Source organism: Camelus ferus, chromosome 10 (genome assembly GCF_009834535.1).
Source record: "Camelus ferus isolate YT-003-E chromosome 10, BCGSAC_Cfer_1.0, whole genome shotgun sequence".
Lineage (NCBI taxonomy): Eukaryota > Metazoa > Chordata > Mammalia > Artiodactyla > Camelidae > Camelus > Camelus ferus.
Window position 1 is genome coordinate 65455152 of NC_045705.1, and position 18441 is coordinate 65473592.

The 18441-nt window shown below is 51.5% G+C and overlaps 2 protein-coding genes across 2 annotated transcripts; both read right to left on the reverse strand.

Annotated features, from left to right (window-relative positions):
* Positions 1-4632: 4632 nt before the first annotated feature.
* On the reverse strand, positions 4633-14308 carry LOC102508993. The gene is made up of 8 exons (XM_032490521.1): positions 14294-14308; positions 13813-13944; positions 6846-6959; positions 6537-6646; positions 6207-6305; positions 5145-5211; positions 4888-5016; positions 4633-4809 (listed from the first exon to the last, which is right to left on the reverse strand). Exons 1-8 carry the CDS (start codon positions 14306-14308, stop codon positions 4771-4773), a joined length of 705 nt encoding a protein of 234 aa, XP_032346412.1. The 3' UTR covers positions 4633-4770.
* On the reverse strand, positions 12648-18400 carry CDCA5 (cell division cycle associated 5). Its single transcript, XM_032489787.1, has 6 exons — positions 18184-18400; positions 17869-17963; positions 17722-17787; positions 17606-17641; positions 14574-15011; positions 12648-14395 (listed from the first exon to the last, which is right to left on the reverse strand). The coding sequence occupies exons 1-6, from the start codon at positions 18227-18229 to the stop codon at positions 14315-14317; spliced, it is 762 nt and encodes a 253-aa protein (XP_032345678.1). The 5' UTR covers positions 18230-18400; the 3' UTR covers positions 12648-14314.
* Between the last annotated feature and the right edge of the window lie 41 nt (positions 18401-18441).

The window sequence follows — 18441 nt, forward strand, 5'->3', positions numbered from 1 at the left end:
CTTTTTCAACTTCCCACCTCACTCCCTCGATCACTGTAACTCAGAGCTTTATTCCATCCCTCCAGGACTGTCAGTTCATTGGTGCTAGCTCCTTTCCACTCTCCCCCACCTCCCTTATGTGTTTACCTCCCTCTTTGCCCAGCCCAAGTCCGTTGCAAGCCATCTCAACCTCCTTCATCCACTCTGCTTTGGTCACATTCCCTAGAAAAATTGACCTGGTTACATCTGACCCTCCACCTACTCTGCACCTGTACCCTTGACCCTGAATATGCCTGTGGAGTCAGATGACCTCACTGGTCTCGCTTTAAATTATGATCCTAGACCTCAAGTGGCCCATAGTGCTGCCTGGAAGTCCTACCATCTTCCCCTGGTCTACTCTCCCACACTCCTAGACAGCAACTTCACACTACCTCCTCTCATCTCAAGCCTCCAACACATTCTCCCCCTTCACTCTCAGCAGCTGACCGTGCTTCCTGTTTCACTGAGAAAATCATAGGGAACATCACTGCTCAAGCTACCCATCCCTACCCCGTCTCCTTGGCCCTCTCTCCCATCACTGCGATGAGTGGTCCACCTGTCTAAGGCAGCCTTTCCCCTGTGCCCCAGAGCCTGACCCCTCACTGCTCAAGGATGTAGCCCCAGCAAGTCCTTCTGCTCCCCTCTTTCTTTAGTGGATCATTTCCACCCACCTAAAGCACATATTTATGATGTTTAACACCATCTTTTAAAAAAATCTCTCAATTCCACCTGCTCCTCCAGCTACTGTCCCACTTTTCTGTCCGCTTTTATGATAAAACCCCTCAGAAGAGTTGACCATGCTTTTCTCCAGTTCCTCTCCTCCCGTTCTCTCTTGAGGCTGCTCCAAGTCAGGCTTTACCCAGCACTCCACTAAACTGCCCTGGGAAATGTCCACTTCACTCCATGTTGCTCAATCCTGTGGTCAGTTCTGTTCTGTCTTCTTACTTGACCTGGCACAGCTGATCACCTCGTTGTCCTTAAGTGCTTTGGTCACCTGGCTTCCAGGACCTCTTACGCACCCGGTTTCCCTCCTGCCTTCTCAGTCTCCAGTGCTGGGCTGTCCTCATCTCCTGACTTCTCAGTGGCAGAGTGGCCCAGGGCCTAGCCTTGGATTGCTTCTCTAGCTGCACCCATTTTCCAGGTGATCTCATGGCTTTAAATTCAGTTATGATTCCTCCCTCAGGTCCTCCATATCTCTGCTCAAACATCACTTCTGCCCAAGATCTTCACTGCCATTCTGTGTAAAGTGTGTGCCTTCTACCCCCTCAGGCTTCCTCTCCCCTCTCCTGCTTCGTTTTTCTCCATTGCCTCTATCACCATCTGACTTTTAATTATCTCCTGTCTCCCCTTGTAGAATGCGAGTTCTCCCAGGGTCTGGATCTTTCTTTTATTCACCACTGAATCTCCAGAGCCTGGAACAGTGCCTGGTACAGAGGAGGCACTCAACAAATATTTGCAGAACAGATGAAAAACTGACCTGAAAGAGCACAGCTCCTCAACTCTGGCGTCTGGTATTAAGGAGTGTCTGGGGCCACCACAAGGGACACAGAAGGTGGGCACAGAATCCCTGAGAAACAGCCCCTATCGGAACAAGCCTCAGCAAGATTGCTGTGCCAGCCTTGGGCAGGGCCTGCACAGTGCAGGTGCCCTCATGAGACGGGGCAGTGGGATCTAACAGACCACCAGGGCAGGCTGTTTCTGAAGGATGATGCCCCGGGAGGGAGGGTGACGCTGCCAGCTGCAGGATTCAGCCACCCTCTCAGGCAGGAGTGGCAGAACTTTTAGGCTGGGCAGGAGTGGGGAGCCTGCTGGGAGTGGAGGTACCCCAACTTGCTTCCCCTGAAGCCAGTCCAAGATGTGGGTAGATACACAGGTCTGCCAATAATCGCTACCAGTCCCTGAACGCTGACAACTGGCCAGGCTCACACTACATCATCAGTCCTCCCAAGAGCCTCTGAGGTGAGTGCTGTGATCAACCCCATTTTACAGATGAAGAAGCATGTCCAGTTCCTTGGCTAAGGTCACAGAAGCTGGCTTGTGGTGAAGCTGGGTTAGAATGCAGGGAAATGGGCCACCTCAAACCTGAGGTTGTACCACGACTGTCACTAGCCAAGAGAGAGGCGTCCCATTCTGCCCCTCACAAGAGAGATGGGACCATGGGGATACAAGAGGTTGGTCTGCCACCCCAGTCCTAGCGCCTTGAGGACATGCAGGCCTGGAAGATCTGGGCACAGCTGGTGACTGACACGGTGTTCTGCTTTGACTAGTAGTTCTGGGGGAAATGTGCGTGCATGCGTGTGTGTGTGCGTGTGTGTGTGTCTGTGAATTAAAAGACCTGGTAATGCCCTGGGGCCCACACAGCTTTGCTGCAGGACTGTCCCTTCAAAAGGCCTTCCTGACTGCGCAGAGTCAACAGGAGTGGTGACAGGGACTAAGCTCAGGGCGAAGCTCGGGCCCCCGGCTGCTGGGCTGTGGCCAGGATGCCTTGGGACATCCGGCAGCACTTTTGTGGCTGATAACTGGGGGCCTGTCGCCTCTCCGTTCCCTGTAGCTGTGCAGTGTGGATGTAGCACATGTGCTTGCTTTCCTAGGCTGGGAAGCTGGAGGCTTTTTAAAGGAAGGTTTTTTTTTGTTTGTTTTGTTTTTTAAATAAATGGTGGAATATTTAAACAGCAATAAAAAGAACAGACTACTTTTACATACTCTTACCTGTAGCAACATGGATGACTGTCACAGACATAAAGATGAACAAACGAAGACAGACACAAAAGATAACATACTGTAGAATTCCACTTCTATGAAGCTTCAGCTCCTATGAGTTAATGTGAAGTGCATTAGTTATACACTGCTGGAGGAGGGCACTGAGAGGGTGTGACCACCAGTTGACCTGCTAGCTCACCCGGGCAACTGGGGGTTCCTCACCCCCTCCCCTGCCTTCAGAATGTATGCTCCACCCTAGGAGCTGTTTTAAGGACGTGGCCTTGAGAAAGTAAGGTGGTGTTGGGACCATATGGACTGAATATGTGACTGAACTCAGTTAAGGCCTCTATATAAATTTTATTATTCTGGCAGGTGGATGCAGAGAACTACTGTCTTTCAGCGCCCAAGATAATCCTTTGCTTATTAAAACTGCCACCTACCAAATGGGACCATGCGGTGACTGTATCTTATTGATAGGAGTCCTTAAGTGGTTAAATTGATTTAACCATTTAGCTTTGGAGACAACTATTCCCCTCAATCTCTCTATCAGATAATTCCCTTCAGGAAAATGGCAAGATGGCTATTTGTACAGCTGGGTCACCGGTTGGCTAGGCCACTGGGCAAGAACTGATCAGGAAGCGGGTGGTAGGGGATGCCTGGGAACCTGGAGGTGGGGAGGGTGGAGTCTTAGGACAGGAGGGCTGCTCAGTCCAAGGTCAGTGCAGCCTAAAGCTGTGACCAAATCAAACCTTCACTAATCAAGTCTGTCATCAGTTTTTGGCCTGGGCAGGACTCCGCGGATCCGGTATAAGTCAGACCAGGTCTGAGGAGGGACCACAAACCTGAATTTCCATCCCCTTGGCTAGTGTTCCCCTGTAGTGGGTATAAAGCAGAAAGATGGGCACAGTTCTTCCACGACAGAGGATTCTACCCAGTAAATAATACACCCTAGGGGTTTTGGGGCTTTGGAAAAAATTGCTCTATAGGATATTGACCAATTTTGTATCTGATTTAGCAATCTTATTTCAGAATTCCTTCTTCCTCCCCCCGACTGTGTGTGTGTGTGTGTGTGTGTGTGTGAGTGAATTTCTCATATCCCCTTTAAACTGGCTCTGTCATCCCCTTCATTAGGGAGTTTAAAAAAAAGTCTAAAGCATGCTGCATGTCTAGTTATATGGGAATTATTTCTTAAGTTTTTGAATATTCTACCTATACATTCTCTGTGTATGTGTATGTCTCTGTCTCTGTCTTGTTACATCAGGAATCATGGGATGCCTAGAAAGGCTCCCCAGGGCTGGACAGGGTCTGAGGGCAACAAGGCTGATGGGCACAAGTCCTGAGAGCCTATTGGTGGCCAGGGCACAGTGACTACAGCTGGACACTTGGGACTACGAGCGGGGTTGGGGGAGGCTCTGTGGCCTAGGACAGGGAAAACCCCACTGGTGAAGGGGGGCAGGTCTCAAGGGAGGCCCTAGGAGGCCGTCGCTGGAGGTGGGGGTGGGAATTAAAATTCCAGATGCATCTTCAGGCCTGAAGCATGTTGAGTGTTGGGCTCCAGGGGAGCTCTCACTACCCACCCCACGACTTGACTGACAAAGGGGAAGACTCATCCAAGTTCACAAGGTGGGAAGTGGCTCTTCTGGCCCCTCCCTAGTCTTCTGCCCTTTGGAGTTAGACCCGATGCTTCCATCCTCCCCAGGGGAGGGTGTGGCCCCCTTCCAGTCCCACCCCAGCACTTATCACAGAGACATTGATCTTGAGGCTGATAACCAGCCAGACCAGGAATCTCCTCTGGGGTGGGGGAAGCTCAGGGCCAGCAAACCAAGGAAGGTAGGGCGATGTCAGAGGATGGCCTAGGGACCAAGCTGCTCCACCCGAGTCCCAGGGCCCACAGACAGGCAGGGGAGCCATGGCTCAGCTGCAGAGACGTTTACTGCTGGGACCTAGAGCATAGCTTCTAGGATGGAATGGCTTCCTGAGGAGGCCGCCTGTCTCCAGCCTCGGGCCCAGCCAGGGCTGCCACTGGTTTCCATGGTTGTGGGGAGCGTCAGGCTACAGGATGGCCAGCTCATCCTTCTGGGAACTGGGCGGCTGCAGGCAAGGGGAGCTGAGTCAGTGGCTGGGCATGCTGTCCTCTCGCCCCACGCACCCGAGAGGAGGTCTGTGTACCTGGAACAGTGCCCCCTCTTGGAAGGCCTGGGCTCCCTCCTGGGTGTCCTTCCCTTCCTCCTGGATGGCCCTCTCTCCATCTAGGATGGCCTTTGCTTCCTCCTTCAGGCTCTTGTACAAAGAGTTAGGCTGGAACAAAGGGTTGCAGGGGCCAGAGGTGAGTAGCCAACCCCAGGCAGGACTGCCAGCGCAGGAGCTGGTCCAGGAGACAGGGAGGAGGCACAGTGAAGAAGAGGGTCCTAGACTGAGGCTCTCACCAGGTCTTGCAGCTTCTCCCCCAGGGCCAGGTTGTCTGCTTGGATGGTACTCAGGGACTCCCGAAGCCTAGAGTTGAAAAAGAGACCCTCTGCTCAGCCCCCAGGAGCTTGTCTTAGGCAGCCCTCACCCCCACCCCCAACACACAGCTCTTGCATGAGCTACAGGATCTGGCACCAGCCAGGAGCCCAGTGTTTCACCAAGAGCTCAGGCTGGCTCTGGGGAAGCCACAGGCAGGGAGGGAATTGATCTCCCCACGTGACCCACAGCAAGGGACCGCACAGAGCCGAACTGTGCTTTTCTTCTTCTTTAGCCAGAGAAGAGCAGGTGACTTCATCGCATATGCTTAGATAGGAATCCTCTAAGGCAGCCTATAGGGCTGGCCACCCCACCCCTCTGGGCTGCAGTGGGGGCTGTGACAGGTTCTGGGTGGTTTCCGTGTGGAACTGTGTGGAACTAGCCCTGCCGGAGTGGCTGAGCCAGCTGTGGATGAATGAAAGTGCCAACCACACAGATCCATGGCCATGGGAGCCATGTGCAGCCTTGGGGGAATGACGTCACACACCCCCATCCCAAGACCTCTGTCACCAGGTGGAGATCTGACCCTAGTATTGCCTCAGACAGGCAAGCGGCCATGGGATTGTGCAGACCTAATGTCCAGAGTCTGACATGCAGAGAACAGACCCTCCCTGCCACTTCCCCACAGACCAAACTACCCCTCAGGTTCTTGGACAATTAAAGATGGGGTCCCTTCTAGGCAGCCTATAGACGGCCCACTATCCAGGCAGGTGGGCGCACTGATGGGAAAGAGCTGTGGCCTCCACTCCTGCTCACATACAAGGACACCAATGCTGGGGAGGGAAGGGACTGATTGGCCAGCAAGGATGTCATCCAGAGTAGAACAGACAGAAGGCAAGGGAAGGAGGGGAAGACCAAGGCTGAGTGAAGGTGCAAACCCATAGCTGTCAAGCCCCAGTCCCTGACCTCCACAGGGCAAAGCCCTGTCACCCTACCTGTCCTCATTCCCCCTCCTACCTGTCCCCACCTGCCCCTTCCCAGCTCACCTCTGGCAAATATTCTGCAAATGGCTCATTTCCTTCGAGGTCCGCTGGGGGCCCCAGTCTTCCTTATCCAGGAACCGGCACGCCTGGCTCTCCAAGTCCCTGGGGTAGGTGGGCAATGAGGGTTGGACCAGAGTCTAGAGACTAGGGCAGGGTTAGGGTGGGCAGAATGGGGATCCAGCCCGAGGTTGAGGCTTCCTCAGTCCTATCTTAGCCATGCCCCTGCACACCCCAGGGCTGAGTCCTAGCCCAGGTCTGAATGGTGATGGTCGGGGAGAAGCACCCTGTGCCCCGCTCCTCTTCACACCCTCACACACGTGCACACCGCCTTACTCTTCAGGGTCTTTGGTGGGCTCTGCTGTGCTCAGGAGTGTAAACAGGAACGTGACGGTGGCTTCCTCTTGGAGGCCCAGCTTTTGCTCTGAAGAATCTGAAGAAAGTGGCTTTGGCAGAGAGGGTGTCATGGTGACTGAAGGGGCATGAGGCTGGCTGCCCAGGAGCTGGGTCCTCCCACACCCAATAGCAAGATGGTGGGGTGCAATGGCTGGGGGTTCAGATCTCCATCCAGGCAGGAGAAGAATTTCTCCAGCCCTCCTGCCATCCTGGCCCTCTGCCTTGGGAGGTCCTGGGGCTTCCTGTCACCTCTGTGCCTGGCTCCCTAGAGACCTGAGGGTCTTCTGGCTTCTGCTTCTCAACAGGCTGCCGCACGGGCTTCTCCTCAGGCTTGGAGTGGGCCCTTCGTCCTCCCCTGGGAGACTGAGGGAGATAGAAAGTTGGTTGATGAGCCACATCCCCCGTCCCATTGGCCTCCCCTTTCTAGCCTCTGGTTTTCCTGGGGCAGCCTCCAGCCTCGAGAATCTCCACCACCAGCTCTGTGCAGTAAACCAGCCCTTTGAACCTGGGCTGCCACCCATCTCCCCAGTGCCTGGGGGGCTTAAAGTTAGGGCTATCAGATTTAGCAAACAAAATATAGGACACCCAGAGAAATTCGAATTTCAGATAAACAGTGAATCACTTTTTAGCAAAAGTCGATCCCAGACATTGCACAGGATAGACTTATACTTTAAAAAGTATTTGTTTTTCATCTGAAATTCAAATTTCACTGAGTATCCTGTATTTTACTTGGCAACCCGACCAAAGCTACCTGCTAGTGATATTTGGTAAACGAACCCCCAGAGATGCAAGGAGGTGGGGTTGGGGTCTGGGTTGGCACTATTTAAAGGAATCCTAGAGAAACGTATAAGAAAGTGGAGAATCTCTCCAATTTTTGGTGTAGAAGTCATCTATCAATTGTACATTGAGAAGCAAAGAGTGTGCCATTCAAGACCCTCAACTTGTGGACACCCTTGTTTCTAACCCACCTAATATTCCGCCATCCTTGAACAAGCCCCTGCTCATACTGGGCCATGAGCTTCATTTCCCAGCACCGTCCCAGCCATCCCCTCTGCTGTACTCTTACCTATACAGTTCACCCTTCTCCCATTCCCTCCCCACTTTGCAATCTGAACCTGGTCACTCTTTTCTCTGCTGAGCCAAGGCAGTGCCTCCCCAGGACCCCTTGGGCAGGTCTGCAGAGGAGCCAGAGCTGGGCTGATCCTGAGGATGCTTCTGTCTCTACCAGGTGGTATAAGATGTTCCACCGAGCAGGCTTGAAATAGAAGCTTCTCCACAAGTCACAGAAAGTCTTAAGTCAATAGATGAAATTGTCATCATTTTGCACTGTCAGATTTTTCAGAATCTTGTCCATTTGCTGGCCAAACGATGGATGGCAATCCAATTAGAGAACAAATAGTGACCTCAGATGTGTCCTTCTTCACACTGAGCTCCACCAGGGCTTCTGACAGCCCTGTGGGTTGCGGCAGGAATTGTATGCAGTGTGCTCTCTGCATCACATTGAACCTTTCCAGATAACTTAAAAATATCATGGTTCCTGTCCATGTGACATAAGCAGAATCTCCATGGCCTGCAGTGCCCTGCAGAGGGCCTGTCACCCTGGGCACGCACTGAGCTTCAGGGTGGAACCAATTCTCAGAAGCTGGGAGCTCTGTCACTGGCTTTGATCTGTCCCAGAGGGATGCGGCAACATATAACAAGGTCTACAAAACTAGCCAGAACTTTGTCCTGTTAACTTTGCTTTGGAAACTAGGGCTAAAGAAACAACTCCAAAGGTAGTAAAAATAATTCACCCAGAGATCCACAGCAGATGATTCACACCAAGAAGAAAAACTGGAACTGGCCTAAAGGGCCCAAATATAAGAAAAGGTAAGTAAACAGTGACTTACGAACGTAATAGAATACAGTCCACTCTGTAGTGAATGGTCCCCAGTAAACACTGGTTGACCAATCGCTGCATGTGGGACAGGTCTCAGGCAGGTCCTGAGAATACACAGATAGATGATCATGACCTGATTCTGCCCAGGAGAAGCCCCTGGGTATGGGGATGGGTGATGGCCCAGGTTCACAGGTGACCAGTGCTGGGAGATGTGCCAATACAGACACTTGTAGAGAACGCTCTGGCAGTGAGAGGAGAGAGCCACTTGGCTTAGGAGCTCCAGAAAGACTCCACCAAGGAGGGACTACTCAATCTTCAACAAGTCAGGTATCCAGGCCAGAGAAGGAAGAAGGGGAATCCAGAAGAGGGAATGGTTTGGGCAGGATGGTGCTGATTGGCTTGGCATGTTCAGGTGTGGGGTGCTCCCACTGAGACCCAAGCTGAGCAGGCCTGGGCTGTGGTTCCCAGGTGACAAGGAGGCGAGGGAGACCTTTGGTTGTTTCTCCATGTGGGTTGTTGGGGCCGTAGCGGGGAAGATGGATGGGAGGAAGAGATTGGGGGCAGAAGCCCAAGGTCTTGGGAATGAAGGAGAGAAGCACGTACAACTGCTGCGCATGAAAGGGTCTACACTATCTTAATATCGGGCAAGGCGCGCATGAGACGCTGTCACACCACGAAAGCAGACCTCACACGGTCTGTCTGTGCTCCACGTGCAGTGTACCACGCAAGATTGCCAAATGAAACACAGGATGCCTGGTTCAATTTGAATGCCAGATAAACAATGAGATTTGCTTTAGTTTAAACACATCCCAAATATTGCATGGGACATATGTGTACTACAAAAATATTCACTGTTTATTGGATTTGGGACATGCTTATGCTAAACAAAAATTCATTGTTTATCTGACCTAGGAAAAAAGGTAAAAAGTGAAAATAGCGTTCAGTTGTTGGTTTTGCAGCACGCTGGTATAGAAGCAGCCACAGTGGTCCCGCCAGACTCCTCCACCAGGAACTGCACTCAGCACCTCAGTATCAAGTGAGCATCTGTGCTTCATCTCCATCTACTTTGTGCATCCGTTAGCAAGATATGTGCTTTTTTGCTTTACACCATTTCGGCCTACAAAGGTTTGACAAGAATGCTCTACTTTTAGATAGTGGGGGAAATTTGTCCTATTATTTTTTTTAATTGCTTTTTTTGTTTGTTTGTTTGTGAGGGGGGGAGGTAATTATGTTTATTTATTTATTTTTTTTAGAGGAGGTACTGGGGATTGAACCCAGGACCCTGTGCAAGCTAGGCATGCGCTCTACCACTTGAGCTATATCCTCCCCGCTAAATTTGTCCTATTATTGTTTCCATTTTACAGATAAGGAAACGGAGGCACAGAGAAACAAGTAACTCGCCTGGGGTCACACATCTAGAAACTGGCAGCGCCAGTATCCAAACCCCATTGACCTCTGGAATCTGTGCTCTTGCTCATCATGCTGCCTCTGCAGAAGGAACAGGCAGGGAGGAAAGACTGAGCAGAGGCCACACCTGAACCAAACCTAACCAAGGCAGGACTCAGCAGGTGAGACAGGATTGGGAGGAGCAGGTGAGGCAGAGAACAGTCTGAGCAAAGGCCTGGAGGTGTGGACCTTGAAGCAGCTCAGGGTTCTGTGGGCCTCAAGACTGGAGGCGTGGCCACCAGCCTCACCCTGGAGTCCTCACGAGGCCTGCCAAGCGGTCTGGACCAGCAGGGATCCTGGTTGCAAACAAGAGAAAACCATATTGGCTAATTTGAGCAGAAAAGGAGTTTACTAGGACACTTGGGAGTTGCAAAATTCAGAGAAAGAACAGACTCAAAGGGCAGTAAGTGTGGGACGCTGGCCACCAGGACCACATGAGGACGCCGCCACAGAAGCAAACTGTAGCGTTCTGCCATCTCCACACTGGATACCAGAAGCCCGGGGCTGCTGGACATGTGAGGCTACCACCTTGCTGGATCTTCAGTTGTTCTTCCCTCTTTCCAGGTCCTCGTGCAAAATCTGATCGGCTGAGCTCAGGTCAGATGCCCGTGCCTTGGTTGCTGGGGTCAGGGGGAGCAAGTGTGGCCTCCTCCTGCCCATAGGAGGAAGCAGGGTCTGCAGTCAGCCCATTTGTAGATGTTAGGACTCTGGGCCACCAAAACCCCATAACTGTGCATCACACCACTGCATGGACAATGTGAAGTTGCCAAAGGGTTGTTTTTTAAAACTTACTATGGTAAAATACATGACATTTACCATTTTAACTGTACAGTTCAGTGGCATTGAGCAGACTCAACATCGCTGCACAACCATCACCATCATCCACGTCCAGAACTTCATCTTCCCAAACTGAAATTGTCCCCATTAAATAGTAACTCCCCATTCCCCCAGCCCCTGGCAACCACCATCCTTTCTGTCTTTATGAATTCGACAGTTCTAGGTATCTCATATAAACAGGAGTCGTACAATATTTGTCTTTTTGTGTCTAGCTCATTTCACCAAGCATGTTTTCAAGGTTTATCCATGTAGCTTGTATCAGAAAATCATCCCTTTTGAAGGCTGAATAATATTCTGTTGTACCTTATACTGCATTATGTTTATCCACTCATTCATTGATGGATATTTGTTGTTTCCACCTTCTGGCCGTTGTGAATGCTGCTATGAACATGGGTGTACGAGTATCTTGAGACCCTGCTTTCAATTCTTTTGGATATTATACTCAGAAGTGGAACAGTATCAGTGTTAAGCAGGGGATAAACAGCATCATACTTTCTTAGAAAACTCATTCTGGCCGCAGTGTTGTGGAGTTTGAAGAGGTGAGAGATTAAAGGGAAGGAGACTCGCTAGGAGGCCAGGGCAACTGTCTAGTGGCCTCAGGGATGGAGGGATGTGGAGGAGGTTGGGGCTGACAGGATGGGGTGAGAGAGGGTAGAGGTGCAAATGACCCCAGGTCCCTGGGTGGTGGGACTGGGTCAGCTGGTGGTGGTGCTAATGGCAGAGGGAGCACAGGAAGAGGCAAGCTGGTGGATGAGCTGAATTTGAGATGACTTCTGGGGTGGGATACAGTTCTAAAAGACAGTCCTAGATTCTGGTTTGAAGCTCAGGAGAGAGGTATGGTTTGGAGATAGAGACTAGCAAGTCTTGAGCAAGGAGGTGACCCACAAAGAGCAGGGAGATAGAAAAGAGGATCCAGGACTGAATCTGGGTGTGCTGGTATTTCAGGAGAAGCCAAGAAAGAGGGGCCACCGGTACTATGGCCCCAAGAAGAGTGTTCTCAGCCCAGGTTGCAAAGGCCTGAGTCTGTAGCATTGGTCATTAGGGGGGCCGCTGGTTACTTTTGTCCAAGCAGTAAATGGAGTGATGAGGGCACCCAGAGTAAATTGAAAGGAAGCAGAGAACAACCTTTGGACATTATTGCAAGGGGCTTAATCTTGAAAGACATTAATAGCAGTAGATGAAAACATGCTGGATAAGATTTTTTTTTGGATTAGGATTAAGGTGGTTGTTTTTAACAATTAAATGAACATAAGCCTGTTTAAGACTTGTAGGAGAAAGAGGCATCTCAGAGGTGAGAACTGGATCAAAAGCCAAAATGGAAAGCTTGGTCTTGAAAAGAGGAGCCCCCTCTCCTCCGCGTAAGGGAAGGAGGTAAAGGTGGGGAGGCTTAGGGAGAATTTAAAGACCTTGATCTGCTCTAAGGACTAGGAGGCAAGGACAAGCATAGAGGATGCGAGGGAGAGGAAGAGAATTCCTGGGAACCTGCACCTCTGACTAGCTCCCCAGGGGTTCTGCACTCAGTGCTGTGGAGCATCCACGTTGGGCCCGTGTGAAACATCGGTCCCTTAGCAGGAATCTGACAGGGAGACAGGGCCAGGGAGCAAGGGCTGGACTTGGGGTGGTGTGCAGACTGGTTTCCAGGTACTGAGCAAAGCTCTTAGCAGCCTCACCCCAGTCCCGACTTCTTTCCTCCAGCCCTGCCTTGGAGTGGGTACAGTGACTGGACAGGTGGGAGTGACCTACCGCAGGGCTTCTGGAGGTCAGGTTGGCAGCCCTCGGTAAAAAGGGACAAGCCTGGTGACACAGCCAAAAGAAAGTGTGGCTCTTGGGCCCCACACCATCAGCTCTGCCTTTGACCCAACAAAAGAAACACTCTGAACAGGCAATAATTCTTTAATCAGGTTTTCTTTTTTAATTTAAAAAAGAAACCTGTTTTCTCTTAAACTCCATTCTTACTTTTTCAGGGACAGAGAGAAGTCTGTGATAACGAAATCAATCCAACATCATTTGGTGACTTCCAATTCTACAGGACTGTTTCCCAGGAGTTGTCCTGCCAGCTGGTGAGGACCAGATTCTTCAGGTGTGGGCCAGCCCAAAGGCATCTGGGCCCACCCTGGTAAAGGGGCTTGCTTGCAGGATTTGACAAAGCATGAAGCGTTCGACAGGTAGCCTGGGACCCTTTAGCCTTGCAAAGAGTTTAATTAGCGCCATCAGGCCCAAGCATTTCAGGTGCCCTAACCGAGGAAGCGCTTATCTTCCCTGACGTTCTCTGCTGTTCACCAGCCCCTCTACACTCCTCTTAGCCTCCACGTCCACGAACCTGTAAATGTCAAAAGGCACAATGGCCTGGGCTCTGGCGGAAGTTGTGGCTGGGAAGCCTTTGAAGGCTCACTTTTTAACAACGTTGAGGAACAAGAAGCAGAGGGTAGGGGAGCAGGGTTCCCCAGAGAACGACCACCCTTCTGCCCCATTCAACTCTGAGCACCTACCTCAGGGCAACGTCCTCGTGTGAGAGGACACTAAGGAAGCTGAAAGCTAAAACTGCTATTAACCTCAGCCCCTTTCTGGCATGCGAGAAAAGCTTCTTAGAACTTTACAAGTGTAGCTGCAAAATGCTAGATCACCATCAAGACCATCCAACCCCTGTTATTCTTCTATAGCTGAGTAGACTCTGTACACTTTATTTTGTTAAAAAAACAGCTATGAGTGACAGGAGTGTACCCCTTCCCGGCCCCCTGCGGGCCTCCAGTCCCAGTGCCCTGAGCCTCAGGTTCAGTGGCATCTGGAGACACCTTCTTTGCCCCAAGCAGCCAGTGCCCCATCAGCCTGGCATTTAACCGAACATCTCAACAGCAGAACAGACTATAAAACACAGCTTCTCTGCAGTAAATGTTTACGTTTGAAACCCAGCCAAGGCTTCCCTCTATCCTTCAAAACCTAAGACCCTATAGACTGAATGTCCAGCTTCTCCCACAGATAGACTGTTTGCAATCCATGGGGACATGTCCTCCTAGACCAGCCACAGAATCTATGAGGAAACCCAAGCCTTGTTACCTTGAGGGGCTCACGACCGGGAACAGAAGGCAACTCAGAAGAGAAAGGGCAAGGCTGGCTGTGGCCCTCAGCATCCGTTTCTGGTGGAGCTGGTGCAGAGCAGCCACGTTTCCCAACAAGGGCAGAGGTGCTCTCTCACCCACAACCCCCCGCCCTTTAACCTCCTCGGGCTGGGCCAGTGATTCTGACTCCCTAGTCTGTGGCCCAGCTGGAAACCAACTGGGATACTCTGGGAGGCAGGGAGGAGAGGGTAGTGGGTCACCGACTACAGAAAGGACACCAGTGCGTGGCTGGGCCAGGCAGGCCGGGCCCCCTTTCCTGAAGCTGAGACGGCTGTGGCTGCCACACAAGCCCTGGGAGGAGGACAGGCCTCCTGTGCAGCAACAGCACGGTGGTGGGTAACAAGGCCAGGGGAGGGGACCCTGAGAGTCTTCTCCACAGGTAGAGGGGACTATGTACAGGGGGAGGAGAAGAGTCTGGCCAGGTGCATCCCCATCTCATCTCATTCAACCAGGAGATCAAACTGCTCAGCAGCTTCAAACTCAGCATTCATGGCTGCGGCCCACTCATCCAGCTCCGATTTCTGGGGGAAGAGAAATGGGGGGCAGGTGAGTGGGGAAGGGGGCATGTTGTCTGGAATGTCTCCACCCATGGTCTGCAGGCACTGCCTTTCCCTCATAACAGCCAGAGCTGAGCCCCGGCCCTGTGAGTGTCTGGTGTGTCTGGCATGTCAGCAGAGGAAGGCCCTGCCCCTCACTCACCAAGATCTCAGGCACCTTCTTCTTCTTTCGCTTCTCTTTCATAACCGGCGGGGAGATTCCAGGAAGAGTCATGTCTGGGGCCCAGGGCTTCGCAGGGACCCTGGGGACCTCGGTTAACTTTGAACACACCACCGGCGAGACTCCAGCCAAGTCTTCTGCCGCCAGCAGCCCCTCAAAGCCAAAGCAGGACCGGCGGCCAGGGGTGGAGGTGGAGACAGAGCCAAGAGTCTCCAGGCGGCTATAGGATCGCCTGACTTTCTTCGACATTTCCAAGTCTCTGGCGTCCAGGTCTCCTTCTCTGGAGTTGGACTCAACATTAATGGAGCAGAGCACAGGAGTGGGGGTGGGGGTGACAGGGACGCTGCATGTCTGGAAGAGGTCTTCCCTTGCAGGCTTCTTGCTGGAAGGGTTGTTTTCTTTCTCCAAGAGAAAAGCAATCTGTACCAAGATGGAAGAGAGAATGCCTCCCTGTTACCTAGCTGTGCTACTCTCAGAAAGGCCCAAGGAAATGTAGTGTAGAAAGACAGACCCACAGGACACTTTTAAAAGGGAAAGTGGAGACAAGTTAGGCACTGAGACAGATGTGGGGAGGGGAAGAGAACAGTCAGTCATGGCTTCTGAGTCCACTGTTGTGACACAAGAAGACTGGCCACCATCCCCGACACTATCAGGTCTGTCCCCAAAATGTGACTGGACCCTAACCATCCGTCCCTGGAGCAAGCCCCCATCACCTGTCCTCTAGACCCTTTCAATACCCTCCTCCCTGCCCCTTCCTGCTCAGGTCCATTTGCCACACAGCTGGAGATGATTTTCCTAAAATCTCCATCCAGTCAGTAAGTACATATGGGTCACCTGCCAGGCCCTGTCCTGGGCACTGGGAGTACAGCAAGGAAAAAAACAGAGAGAACCCCTGTCTTCGTGGAGTTTCCACTCTAGCAGGGAAAAGAGGCAATAGAAATCATGTTGTCCGCTAGATATGCTAAGTTCTCTTTTGGAGAAAAACAGAGCCTAGAGCATACTTGGGGGTGGTTTGGAATTTTAAGCAGGTATAGATCAATGTAGGCCCCACTGAGGTAGCATCTGAGCTATGACTTGAAGGAGGTGAGGGAATAAGTCATCTGGAGAAGAAATGTTCTAGGCAGAGCAAACAGAAGGTACAAAGGTCCTGAGGTGCAACTATGACAGTCACTGTCAAGGAACAGGAAGGCCAGTGTGGCTAAAGTGAGAAGAGGAACTGAAGGTGGTTTGGGAAGTAATGGGCGTGTTCTAAGGCATTTTGGTAGGCCACTGTAAGGGGAGACCCTTGCTCTAAGACCCAGGGAGCCATGGCAAGGTTGTGAACAGGAAAGTGCTTAATCTGACATGCGTATTAAGAGGTCCATGTACTGGCTCCTCTTAAGTCTAATCTCAGTTCAAATACTATTTCCTCAGGGAGGCCATCCCTCACCTTGGAGTAGAGACCAGCCCCCCTTCACCTCTGCTTGTTACCCTCCGTCACAATGACCTCTTTCCTGGACAGCAACCATCACTACCTGATTTTGGCTGCTCACTGGTTGACTGTCACCCTAATCAGATCGTGCGCTTCATCTGTCTGGTTCTCGCCTACGCCCAGCACCTTCAGCAGGGCCCTGCAAGGAGCAGGTATTCAACAGATACTCACCGGATTAACTTACACAAAACTTGGCACTGAGCTTTCTGACAGCCAAGACAAGGTGAGAAGCAGGATAAATTCAGTGACCTCTATTGTGGTCTAATAGGGTTGTATTGGTTATTAAGAGAGACATCTCCTGGCTACAGGCTCTGAGAAATCTGCCGTATTAGTCTTAACCTAGTAAAAGGGATGCTGAACAAAAGTAATTGGGTGTCACCCAACTAATTCTTCCCCTACAGCCAAGCACGCAGCTTTTTGGCTTATTATTTCATCAAACAATCATTCAGCCAAGAAAGAGTGGCCACCACTTTCTTGAGGCAGAAGTCCCTGTCCTCAAGAAAACAAACATGCAAACAAAATACTCTCTGCTATTCATCAAGCCTGTGGAGAACTATATCCGGAATGCTTCTAGAAGGTGTTCTTTGAGCTGAGTCCTGTGTGATGGGGTGAGGAGCAGCACTCTGCCTTTACCTTACTCCGGGCTCCCACCATCTCACTTCAGGATTCCTTTCAAGTCCTCGTACCTGGTTTTGGGGTCCCCAAGAGGCTTTCTCCAACACATCCTCCACCCAGACCCAGGAGGGATCTTTCTAAAACACCCAAGCTTGCCTCAGTCACTACCTTGCTTAAGGCTCTCCAAAGCTGCCCACAGAACCATGGATGAAGTCCAAACTCCTAAGCATGGCTTTCATGCCTCATCAGGATCTGGTCTGGCTCAGCACACTCCCTTGCCCTGACAATGTCTGCTGCAGACACACCAAACAAGCTGCTGTTCCCAAACCTTGGGCTTTTCCTTGTGGAATCTGCAAACACAGACTGCCTTTAAAGATTCAGTTTAAATACTTCTTCTGTGAAACATTCCCTGAGCCATCTGGTCTGGGTTAGGTGCCTCCACGGCATCTAGTAGTCTCCTTATTACAGTTCTCAGCACACTAGGTTGTTATCACTTATTCGTCTTTCTCCTCATTTGACTGTAAGCCCCATGAGCTCTTCAAAGGCATTCATTATATCTTTTCTTTCGTTATAGCTTCAGGCACAGATCTTGTCAATGAAACATCCTTAATAACTTCTGCTAACAGTTAAGAACACTGCAATTCCATAAGTAAAAACTAAAATAATAGACCAGAAAGAAGAAAGAGTAATTAAGACACAGCTCAACTTTTAAAGAAAAACAGCAGGGAATACTAGGACATCAATAGCTAAATGTACTAAATCTGCAGGAAGCAAGCAAGACAGGCAGTACATGCAGGTGTCCAAAGGCAAATTGTTTCAAAATACAACAAAAACAGCTCCCTGGGTAGATGTAAGTAGCCATTATGTCCCGCCCCAGCTCTAGAGTGCCCTGGATTCCCATCAACTAAGCAGATGAAAATGAACTTACCCTGGGGCTCCTTCGAGGCGACTGAACAGATGGGGTCTGCGGAGACAACACCAATTAAACACAGAGCCGGCCACCAATTTTGGCTCCCTACCTACAACCCCTCTCTCAGCCCTCACCTCTACAGTATGTGCCACGATCTTCTTCAAGACAATGGGCTTTCTGATTGGAGCCTCCTGGGGTGCCTGGAGAAAAGGGGTGAACATGAGCTCTACATTAGTCCAGGGACCCCACGGGCAGGAGGAACTGAAGAACGCAGGGCTCACCTTAGGCCAGATTTCCGGGAGGGTGCTTGGGAGATCAGAGCCTGATTTCCGCTGGGACCTCCGCAGAGACTGAGTGGGAGTTGGGGCCTTGGGCTCTGGAAGGAGAAAAATTTACGAGGTAGGGGAGCACTCTGGACCTCAGAGTCTAGAGAACAGGTTCTGGAGAGAGCGAGAGAAGGTCCCTAACAGGCCCTTTGGGGGAGCCTTCCCAGTGGAGGGGACAAGCCTCCTAGTGTAGTGGGGGGAGGGCCTTCCTCACGGGACAGCGTCCCTCAAACGGTTCAACCCCATCCCTCCCGCGCGCCCTCTGCTCACCGGAGCACTGGGCGGCCCCTCCGGACCGCGTTCGCCTCTCGGACATGTCTAGCCTTGGTCTCAATGGCCGCCGCCGCCGCCGCCGCCGCCGCCGCCGCAGCCGCCGGGGCTCGCGCCAACCCGAAGGGCAAACGTTCGAATTACCCGCCTTGCCCGAGAGGAAGCGGAAGTGACGTAGAGCGGGAGGGCCGCCGAGCTCTCATCACCCCTTCTTCACCCGCCTCCACGTCTAGCGTCTACAGGGGCGGGACCAGTGGC

Excerpts from the sequence above, each read along its gene's own strand:
- LOC102508993 (XM_032490521.1), bottom strand. Across the intron at positions 5,212-6,206 it reads TTGCAGAATATTTGCCAGAG|GCTTCGGGAGTCCCTGAGTA; the intron begins GTGAGCTGGGAA and ends TTTCAACTCTAG. Across the intron at positions 4,810-4,887 it reads AAGAGGGGGCACTGTTCCAG|CCGCCCAGTTCCCAGAAGGA; the intron begins GTACACAGACCT and ends CCTTGCCTGCAG.
- CDCA5 (XM_032489787.1), bottom strand. The coding sequence starts at position 18,229 with ATGTCCGAGAGGCGAACGCGGTCCGGAGGGGCCGCCCAGTGCTCCG. Across the intron at positions 17,788-17,868 it reads TCCCGGAAATCTGGCCTAAG|GCACCCCAGGAGGCTCCAAT; the intron begins GTGAGCCCTGCG and ends CCTTTTCTCCAG. Across the intron at positions 14,396-14,573 it reads AGAAGGTGCCTGAGATCTTG|AAATCGGAGCTGGATGAGTG; the intron begins GTGAGTGAGGGG and ends CTCTTCCCCCAG.